At 57.8% G+C, this 10,913-nt stretch overlaps 3 protein-coding genes across 3 annotated transcripts; all 3 read right to left on the reverse strand.

Annotated features, from left to right (window-relative positions):
- Nucleotides 1–829: 829 nt before the first annotated feature.
- On the reverse strand, nt 830–1,564 carry LMXM_31_1540 (hypothetical protein, unknown function; the record flags this gene model as incomplete). The annotated part of the gene is made up of 1 exon (XM_003877949.1): nt 830–1,564. The coding sequence occupies one exon, from the start codon at nt 1,562–1,564 to the stop codon at nt 830–832; it is 735 nt and encodes a 244-aa protein (XP_003877998.1).
- Nucleotides 1,565–5,573: 4,009 nt separating this feature from the next.
- Nucleotides 5,574–6,770, reverse strand: LMXM_31_1550 (conserved hypothetical protein; the record flags this gene model as incomplete). The annotated part of the gene is made up of 1 exon (XM_003877950.1): nt 5,574–6,770. One exon carries the CDS (start codon nt 6,768–6,770, stop codon nt 5,574–5,576), a length of 1,197 nt encoding a protein of 398 aa, XP_003877999.1.
- A 1,110-nt stretch (nt 6,771–7,880) lies between these two features.
- Nucleotides 7,881–10,643, reverse strand: LMXM_31_1560 (conserved hypothetical protein; the record flags this gene model as incomplete). Its single annotated transcript, XM_003877951.1, has 1 exon — nt 7,881–10,643. The coding sequence occupies one exon, from the start codon at nt 10,641–10,643 to the stop codon at nt 7,881–7,883; it is 2,763 nt and encodes a 920-aa protein (XP_003878000.1).
- Nucleotides 10,644–10,913: the final 270 nt, after the last annotated feature.

Consider the following 10,913-nt stretch of genomic DNA (forward strand, 5'->3'; position numbering starts at 1 on the left):
AGGCACATGCAAGAAAAAAAAAATAAGACCCACTAAATGAAGAATAAGGCGGCAAGTGGTGCTAGACGCAAGTGAAGGATGCACGACGTATTCGACAGAGAGTTATTCGCGAGATCAACCCTGCTCACCCCTCTGGAGTAGCAACCGTAAAAACAAATCTTGGCACAGGTGAAGCAATGGAGTTACGCGCGTGTAACCCTTGCTGTCGTGAGAGCTGAGATGCGCAGCACACGCAAGGAAAAGGAGAGAGAGACACAAGGGTGAGAAACCACCCTCGATGCAGCCGTATACAAGAGCCGAAGAGCCTCAGCACACGTGTGGGTATGTGTGTGTGTGTGTCTGTGCGTGCGCGGTGATGCGCTGCGTCGTTGTGACGGTGAGTGTCGCGGAGCGTATCTGGTACATAGTTGATGGATTGTGTGTGTCGGTGCTCATTTTGCACACTCCAAGTTACAGGGATAGACTCGACGAAGAGGCAAAGAGGAACATCGTGTATGTAAGGTGCATATCTCACAGTTCGAGGAGTGCAACATGTCCCATAGGTCGAACACCGAGTGGCTGCTATGCCTATCGCCACCGTGCAGGACGTTGCCGCGCATGCTTGCGGAGGGTAGAAAGGACGCACCCGAGTAGTAAAAGAGGAAACACGCCTCCATGTTCACGGTGCCCGCTAGGAGCTAACAGCCCCCCCCCCCCCACACACACACCACCACCACCATCTCCCTTTACCTCAACCATCACCAAAAAAAAGGTAAGGGCGGTTTGAATCGTGCCGATTTGTCAACTTAGCCATGTCGTTGCTGTTCGCAGCGGCATCCACAAACAAGCGCTACGACACGTATGCCGCGATGCCGTCCAGCGGGTATCTCCAGCAGCTCAGAAGCGGCAGAGTCGCTGCCGCCACGGCGGGGCAGATCACTGACATGGCCTGCTTCTTCACGGGCGGCGCCTGGTCCTCCAAGGCACAGAGAGGTCCCCAGTAGAGCAGCCTGAACTCTTGACGCACCCCACGCATACTCGCCCTCACGTCGAGTTGGTTGATACAATCCCGCGGAAGAAAAAACAGAATTGGGTACATTTCCTGACCATGGATACCCTTGTTGCGCCACTGCTTTGTGCGGTATCGAAATGGTGCCCGGTACTCGGAGACGATCTCCCCGCTGCTGTTCAGCACGCCGTTGTTATCCCGCGGCGTGGCCAGTATTCCTGCCGAGTCACGGCTGCCTGTGAGAGAGGTGAAAGGCGGAAGCACCTCCAACAGGAAGGTCGCGTCCTTTGCCAAGTCAAGTCCGATCTCCTCCCACGCCTCGTTGACCGCCGTCTGCATCGGCGTCTCGCCCTCCAGACTCCCGCCCTGCACGGTTTGTCGGTAGTCCTTGTTCGACTCATTGACGGGGCAGCCGATGAGAAACTGACCATCCTCGTTCACAAAGAAGAGCTGCACGCTTCGGCGGTATGCCAGGGAGTCCGCCGCACGAATGATGACATTCTTCTCGGTAGACTCGTCCGCATTGCCGCGAGTCCACCCCGCCTTGCTGCCCTGCAAAGGCGCCGGTGCCAACATATCAGCGCAGACACCGGCGATGCGAGGTAGTGATGAGGTAGACCTGGGGCAGCGGCCTACAACGCCGTTCAGTGCGAAACGGCCACAGAAGCGAACGTTGCACAAAAACAAAATGTAGCAGGCGTGAAACACACACACACAGACGCACTTGACAGGGGGGAGGGAGGCGGACACACTGTCAGTGACGGGCATCCATCACGGATACCAAGAAGGGCGGAACTGTAAATGACCCCCGGCGACAGCCTCGCACCCGTGCCGACACTTTAGGAGACGAACGGAGAAGTATGGCCCCGTGTTAGTTCTGTCACCCACCCCTCCCACCCGGCTTCGCCTGACTCGACTGTGAACGGCAGTCGATACGGTGGTAGCTGGAGGATAATGTGTGCACGACGGACACTTTAGCAGTGGCAGCGAGAGAGACGTGCAGAACTAACAAAGGTGAACAGGAGGCCGCATATCAAGTTGAGTAGAGAGGACAACGTGGAAAAGATAAACTGGCTGCTGCTATGATCGGAACAGTTCGCTAAACCCATCATCTCGCTTTGCCAACGACGTGGTTTTCAAGCGCATGCGGGCATTTCAAACACACAGGTGAGAAACAGCGTTGTGCGCCAGTCTTGGCGGCTCGCACGCACCGGTCCCTGTCTCTACGGAATACCGGCTATTGACGGCAGGCCGTGCGACCTTGCATGTAAGGTACGGCCTCACGCACCACGCGGGGCCAAAACTGAGGTGGTCAACTTTCCAAACTCATTGGGGTTATTGCACAGCCTAGAGCTTGAGCACTGGCGGGCTTCCAAGATGCCACTGCGGAAACGAACAGAAAAGCAAGAAAGAGGTCGCCATCGTCTACCTGGGCGACAGGAGGACTACAAGCAACACAGATACCACGCCACGAACGCTGATGGACCTTGAACGTGCGTCCAATGCCCACCACCACTCCAGCAGCGACCGCTGGCGAAGGTACGTCTCAGGCTCGACAACACTGGCAAGAGCACATCATTGAAACGTGGCCACCTTTTCGGCCGAGTTGAACCCGGCCCATACGGCGCCGCTGTTCCATCTGCCTCTGAACGAGAGAAGAAAGACACGTGCCTACAATCAGTGCCGGTGTGGATGTCCACGGCAAAGACAGGAGCCCAATCGCTGAGGGAGAGGAACGCCCTATACACCCGCCCCTTTCACCCTCACCCTTGACGAAGCCAACCTGCGGAAAGGCAAGTGATACCCGCCGACTTTGGCACCGGTAGCTCTACATTCTCCTGAGCTTCCTGTCGGAGTGTGCGGCACAACTGAAAGAGCTCAACAAGATAAAGGTCAAGGGCGAGGCATTGCAAAGGACGGCGCATCGTGAGACTCCCGAAGCACTCCCTACGCGCACAGGGAAAAGGCCGAGGGGCTTCATGGACTCGCAACGAATCCACTACAGCGCCGGTAATGGATAAAAACGGCGAGCACTCTTTGGAGCATGGTGGCGAGCCTGAAAAGCGCTGAAAAGGGTAGTCGCGTACCGGGTAGATGAACAATTAGCACACGAGGCACTAAACGAGTAAAGCCGGCTGTACGTGTTGGCCGCCGGCAAGAAAGGGGGCGCAGCGACAAGTGCAGAGCAGACATCGGAATGCCAGTGGATCAACTGGTGCGAATAAATGGGCCACACGTCCTACGCGACGTTGCAGCAGTAGAGTGCACCATCGGCCACCACCTCACGCCACAAGACCACACTGCGCACGTCGCAAAGCAAAGTTGCCAGAACATCTTCGCCAACTACAAGGAAAAATCACCGCTGGTGGTGTCGACGGTAGAGGAACAGCTCACTGCAGCTGGCACCGAAACTCCACTACAATTTGGTATCTTCCTCGACGATGGCACCGCGGCATTATGAGGCCCGGCAAAAAAACAAGAGCTCCAGCCCTGCCCACTGCTTGATGAGATCAAATATTTGGTGAAATTCTTTTATGTGAGGTGTGTGAGGTGGGCGGCAATCTGCAGATATGACGCACTGTTGCCACGCAAAGTGCGCAGGATGTCGAATGCGAAATCCCCGTAGATCCATCTACATGCCTACCATCAAACACCTGAACCCACGAATGCAGCTACAAATGGCCCTCTGCCGACACCTGGAGTGCGCAAGGCACTCTTTTTGTTTTATGCGTAGCAGCAAATAGACGCTATGATCAGCTGGGGGTAGGTGGCTGCGGCAGGGGGTAGCCATGAAGGGATGCAAGGTTCACTGACCCGCAGGACATACCCTCGAGCGCATATCCCAGTTATCATCTCCGAGACCTTAGGTGGCGTTTTTGTCCAGAGGCGTTATCATGAGGATTATGGCGCTCACGCGCAAAACCATCTTTTCCGAAAAAAGAAAAAGGATGGGCCCATGGAGTGCTTGTTCGTATGAGAGTGTGCATCGCCGCGCCCCATTCTCAAAGATGCATTGTTGGATCTAATTCGCTGATGCTTATCGCCTCACTGAGCGACTACTGGTGGGCACAGGAAGGCATGGTAGGCAGCCATGTGCAATACCGTCTGCTTCTCCGCCAGTTGAAAAAAGGCCTGGCTCTATTCCCTGTGCTCTGTACCCACTAGCAAGAACCTGCGCATTCGATTCGATCGCACTGCTGCTGTTTTCTCCTACAACGTAGGATGTCTGGCTTCACGTGTCGCCGTCGCTCCTCAGTTTGCGGCGTCCTCGCTGAGTCACTCCGCCTACATCCTTACCTTGGCCTCGCGAGTGCACAGAGCCGGTTTCATGAGCCGTCAGGAAGAGTGCGTTGCCCTGAAAAAAAAGTCGAGCGTGAAGTGCGCCAAAGACCGCGTGGGACGTGGACGCTATTGATGAGGATAAAGGTGCCGCCACGGCCAAGGGTGCGAGACAGGACGCACAGAGAGTACAGAGAAAGATTGAGCGAAGAGAAGCATCTCGATACTTGACGTCACGTAGAGCGACCTTGCCAAACACGCAGGCCTGCTCCTACGGTGATCTACGGAGCATGCGGCCTACACTTGCAAGTGCGCATGTCCTTTTATTTTTTTGGTTACTTGCTCGAGGTCGCTGAGTGCAGTTTGTTTTCGGTCTTTTGTGTTTCGTCTGAGCAGCTGTAGCAGTCATGAAGGCATCAAAGGCAGGGAAGAACCTCCGTCCCTCGCTCCCCATCGAAAAAAAGACATCCCAGCACTGTATAACGTAGCACTGCATGCTGTTGTCGTTGGAACGTCAGGCTGGTGAGGAGTGCCAAGCAGAGAAAGGCCCCGCCGAACAGGATACGCTTCGGTGACGAATGAGAACGACGGTACGAGCTCCCCCCCCGCCCCCCCCCAAAAAAAAAACAACGTTCACTATTTTTTTCTGCTTTATATTTTTTTCCAGGGGAGGGGGAGGGGGGTGGGGCCGCTTCTCAATCGAAGCGCTCCAACATCGATACGAATGTCTGTTGCCATCTGAAACAGCGACAGCCCCCTCCCCCTCCCCTCTCCCCTCTCCGCCCCCCCCCAAAGCAAACGGAAGAAGAGCGACAGCTGAGAATGGGACACGAAGAAACAGAAAAGGAATGACATAGCAGCAAAATAAAGACATATGCGAGCACCGCCCCTGCGCGCTGTGCACCCTCGCATGCGTCTTGTTCGCCCGCTCGAAAGAATGCGTAGCAGATGGTGGCTTCGGTGGTCCTCTTCCTCGTCTTGAGGGCGGCACTCCGCCCCTCCCCCCCCCCCCGCAATGCAGAGCAGAGGAAGACAGCGTGACACTCTTGCACGAGGCAACGGGACCGCGAAAAAAAAATATATAAATATATATATAGTGTGAAGAGCCGGAGATGGGGACGGTTTCGCGCCGCCTTCAAACGCAGACGAAGGGCAAAGCACTCGGAAGAGTCGCAACAAGTAGCGAGGTGGTCGTGCGGTGTCGGAGGTGCCCAGAGAACAGTTCTCCTCCTTCATGGGAAAGATGACGGGCACTCAACGCGACAAAAAAAACACGCCTAAACTCTCCAGCACCTGTTTAGTGCGCCTACGAGGTACCTCGGAAGCCGACGCGCAAGCGGTGCCCTCGCCGTGACGGCTCCACCTTTCGCGGCGCCTCATTGCGCACCGCTGTATTCGTGTTCTGCATCCAGATACGCGCGTTGAAGACACGAAAAAGCTCCTTGTTGAGTTCGCGGAAGTCAATCACCTCGGCCGAGTCAAAGAAGAAACTGATCTTTGTGCCGTCATACTGATACTCGCAGTCGAGCACCTCCATGGAAAGGCGCAGGCGATCGGCAATGTCGCGACACGTGGTGAGCGCCAGACGCTCCATGCTGACGTGCTCGCGATGCAAACGGTGCACCTCCTCATCTGTGGCAACACGGATGACCTCCATGATGGAACCAGCGTTTCCCGGGGGCAACACGCCGGGGTCGAGCGACTGAATGGTATCCACGTCGTATGCCTGCTTGTGAGGATTCCATAGAGCACATTGCACCACGAGCCCGCAGTCGTACCCGCGGTCGCCAGGCACTATGACGTAAGTGCCCGCCTTCATGGTGACAGGACTCAGAAAGCGACGCAACCGGCCGCGCTTGAACTCGACGTGTGTCATGTAGCAGAACTGCGTCGCTGGCCACGGACACCGCCTCGCCTGCTCCGCGACGCCATCGGAGAGTCGGGGTTGGGTAGTGAAAGCACTCACAGGAGTTCTGCCCGTGACCTGCACCTCGGAGCGCGCGAGAGAGGGCACAAGTGCGACGCGTGAGGGAGAGCCTTGCATACCACGCATGAGGGACATGCGAGGCTCCTCGTTGTCGCGCGGGGATACACCACCATCGACGCCCCGCTTTGCTACATCAGATGGAGACTCTGAGTAGCTTATCCCGCACGAGGCTTGACCGGAGGTGGCGCCGCTCGTGGCGGTGTCTCGACCCAAGAGAACCCACACCACATTCTGAGACTGGATAACGAGGCGCCGCGTGTTCTCCATGACTGTTTGGAGGAGGTAAAGAGCGTCGCGCTCCGAAGCCCCACCCCAAGACACCGCAGCGTGCGTTGCGCCAGGCTTTGCGGGATAGCCGTGCGCACCCGATCCCCATGCGCTGGTAACGGTTGGGGATCGCGACGCACATGTGGCTGCAGAGGGGCTCGTCTCCGCAAACACGTACAGCTGCTCCCCGAGGAGCTGCAGATAGCTGTTCACTGCCCTCATTTCGGAGAGCATCTCCAGGGGACCCATGAATCCTCTCTTGACCGGTAACTTGTCGACGGGTGCGACCGATGCCGTTTCGGTGGATCGATCTGGCCGGCCGATAGGCGTGCAGAAGATGCCCAGGGAATCTGCAGAGGTACCCGCAGCCGTAGAGGGCATATCGAAAGCTCTCGGGTGTAGGTCTAGGAACAGCTGATCTGTCCTGTCTACGCAATGCCGCGTCAGCAGATCACAACGGCAGCTGAGAACTTGTGGCTCAAAGAGGGATGGTAAGGAGGAGCAGTGAAAGAGCGCGAAATCTGCAGGTATGTTGGCGAGAGGGCCACAAGACAAAGAAAGGGCCCGCAATGTGATGGGGATGGGTCTCACAACATGTACGGGCAAGCATCCGGCCGAAAGCGTGCGGGCGTCACGAAGGGATGGTGATGCGTGTTTCGTGTTGTCTTTTTCGTTGGTGCTCTTCCCCTGAGCTTGTTGTTTGCGGCTCGTTGTGGTGGTGATGTTTCTTTGTTCGGTGTCGGATGGACGCAGGGAGACCAGCGAGCATGTGATGCCTTTTAACTTCACCGTAGGTACACAAGAAGCACACGTAACGGCGAGCGGGAAAGAAACACGAGGAGATCGGAATGACGAACGGGGTGGGGGGGTCGCAACGGTAGGACGCCGTGACACCGCTCGCGTGCGAGAGGTGTCACCGTTTCCGTTTACGGCCCCCAACATCGAAAAGGTTGCTGAGCCCAGTGCCTTCTCCTCGTTTACAAAGCTCAGCAGGACTCGTTGGCGCCTCAACAGAGACGCGCGGCACGACTGAACATTTCAAATATGCTCGCCCTTCCCTTTCCCCGATTCCGAAGAGGACGCCCTCACGGGGACGAGGCAAGGAGTCGGTCATATGCGCACTCCAAGATTGGGGACGAGGGGAGGGTGGATTCGGGAAGATAATCTTCTGAGCGCGTCTTTTTTTTCCTTGCAGTTCTGCCGTAGAGGCGTGGTGTGACGGGGAAGCGAGACGCCTGCACCCGCCCCTGCCTTCTGGTGCGTACAGGAACACCACGACGGCATACATGGCTGCAGTATTGTATGCACATTCATCTAAGTCCCTGTTTCTTTCTTTGCCTGTTTACTCACCACCACTATTTACTGGGGAGGAGGGACCGTGTGCAGCACAGACTCGTCCAGGTAAAACGGCTGTTGCGCGTCATCTGCCCCTTCCGGGGTGTGCCCAATCCAGAACAGCAGAAGGCGCTCAGCGCGGCGCTTTCCTGAAGAACACCCATGCTGGCCGTCCTCTGCATCTGCGTCCTCTGAGGCGGGCGGAGATGGCGAGGGTGGCTCCATGTGCGGTGCTGGGAACACAAGAGTTAACGGTGCAATGTGTTTGATGTCAACAAAAGCACCACCGGTGTCCGTTGCTACCACGGCACTGGGAGTGCCTGCCACATCGCTGCTCGTGCCCGTCTCGCTATCCGTTCGCCGACGTACTGTCTTTGGATTCGTCGACGCAGAAAGCGATGCCAAGGAAGACAAGCAGGACTCCGACAAGGTCACCCCGGCCAACGCAGCAACTCGCTCGGCGACAAGTCGTAGCGCGTGCACGGAGAGGTGAAAGGGCTCGCACATTCCGAGGAAACGCGACTGGAGCGCTGGCCCCAAGCGAATGCGCCAGAATCGCTCTGAGGCGGCACCAGCTGGCTGCAAAAGTGAGGCCAACACCGCTTCAAAAGCCGCCCGTGCTTCCCACGGGGTGGTGGCGCTGCGGAGATCGTGGTGCAGGAGGTGTTTCGCCGTTCGCGCGACCATCTCCACATGGCACCAGTGCTCGACTGCAGGTCGTGTCGTCTGCGGTAAACGATGCAGAACGTACGCCAGGTATCGCATGTTAAGGCCGTTCGCGTGCATCAGCTCACTCAGCGTCGGAACCATGAGAAAGCTGCCCGCTTTTCGGCAGCCTGCCGCGCACCGCACCGCACTGGGGCAATCCTGCCCCAGTAGTTCGACAGGAGTACCCTCTCCACTCGAACGTCCGAGTACCAGTCGCGTGTAGCAGTGCATGCATACACGGCAGCACTGCAACGGATTTGTACACACCACAAAGCGCAGTTCGTTGGCGTCGATTTCACCGCTGCACAAGTTGCAGCATTCGACGGGGACCAGAGGCACGGCCACGGGGAGTCGGAAGCCGAGTGCACCGGCCACACGTGTGATGCCCTCTGACTTGACCCACGTGCCTGCCGCATAGGACTGGGACGCAAGTGCCGCCGATTTGCACGCCTGTGCAGTACTGGCTCTCGCCGCCGACTCCTGTGACGTGCACACACACTCGTTCGGGAGCCATCGCGTCTGCCATCTGACAAACACCTCCGGTCGGACGCGATAGCACAGCAAGCTGGCGTACAAAGACGAGGCGCGTGGGAGGCCAACCAGCTCGTCCGACGTCTTTGATGGCGGCGATAACACGGCGACAGAATCGTCCGTGCGGTGCAGAGGCAGCACGGGTGGAAGAAGACGGTGGGTCTGCGACAAGTAGAGCCGGCGGTCGCGTCCCGTGTACACACGCCACTCGTGGGGCACGTCACCCCCTTCGAAGCGAAGGGCATCACCAAGACTCTTCAGGAGCTCCGAGACAAGCGGCGATCGCGGCAACGCCGGCGTTGGTGTGCAAGCAGAAAGTGTGTCATCACCACCCGCGGCAGCAATCATATTCCTATCACCTGCCACAAGGTTCGCCGTCCCATAGGGAGGAATCGTAGAGCATAAAAACGAAAAGCCACCAAACGTGCAGTAGGCGTGAAGCGGCACATGAAGAGCGTGCCGCGGTGCCACAACAGCGAGCACCTCCTGGTTGCGATAGATGGCGTGCCCGCACTTCATCGTCATCTCATCGCCACCAAGGACGCCATACGCCGTGTCCACGCAGCGCCGCAGCAGAATACCGCTGTCGAAGTACACTTGATCTGGAAATTGCGGGTGTGCCGCCACCTGGCGAGTGGGCGGCGGCATCGTCGCCTCCTTCCATATCTGCACTACGATGCGCTCAACCTCAGACCGAAACGCGGCAAGGAGCGCATCCAACTCGGCCTGCTGTGCTGCCTCAGATGGCGCTGACAAAAGAATAGAGGAGGCGGGCGCAGTGGGGCGGAAAAAGTCCGCCGCCAGAAAGCACCGCTCCACCGCCCGCTGATACTCAAAGTTCCAATCCCGCGCTGCCCTCCCCCTGGGATGAATCGTGCCCCAGTAGTAGGCATAAAGCTCTGCATCGCGAAAGAGAAAATGAGGTGATGCCGTGCGAGAGATGTCCGCGCAGGAAACAGACGGCAGGACGTTGTGCCAGCACACCTGCGTACTCGGTAGCGCAGCTCGCGGGGACGGCGCCTCGACGCTGTCAGAGGCCGCCGCGGGTGTAGCACGGGTGTCGTACACGCGGAGCCAACATGGTGCAGCGCCGGCATCCTCAGCCGTTGTCGCCTCGTTCGAGTCTGAGTAGGCGATCCACCCTAGCGTGCCATCGGCGCACCGAGTGCTGATCCACCAGCCGCCAAACACGTCGCGGTATCGAGACGCTTCGAGCAGGACGGCACCCACAGGAACTGCGCCAACGGCCTCGCCCAGCGGACCGGCGTAGAGAAGCGCCTCTTTTAAGGCACCCCAGAAGACGGGGGAGCGGCTGCGGCGCGGTCGGCCATTCGGCGGCGCAGAAGGATGCAGTGATGTCGATGCGGTCACAGAAGCCGAGGTCTTGGCTGGAAACGCTCTCGCACCTTGAAGCATTGGTCGCCGCCGGGGTGCCGGAGATGAGAGCGGGGCGGCACCGCCCGTCCATCGAGGCGGACGAGGCTGCTTCACTGGCGACGCACTGCTGCCATTGGCGGCGCTTTTCTCTCCATTGCGCTCACTCCCCATGGCTTGGCCTCGAGAGGTGGGTGCCAGACGGACGTGAACAGGCACGGGTATCTTCCTTCACACAACCATGTGCTGCAGTAGTACCTCCGGAGACAAGGGAGGGCAGAGAGGCATCCAAGTCGCCAAGCAGGTCAAACACCAGCCGATAGAAAAATCAAGAAAAGAAAAACAACAAGAGAAGAACAGTGAAGGACGATTCCATGACACTGAGGCGAGAGAGAACCTTCATCAGAACGCTTCGGGGTGTTGCAGCGTTCTTCCTTGTCTGCT

Source organism: Leishmania mexicana, chromosome 31 (genome assembly GCF_000234665.1).
Source record: "Leishmania mexicana MHOM/GT/2001/U1103 complete genome, chromosome 31".
In the NCBI taxonomy this organism is placed as follows: Eukaryota; Euglenozoa; class Kinetoplastea; order Trypanosomatida; family Trypanosomatidae; genus Leishmania; species Leishmania mexicana.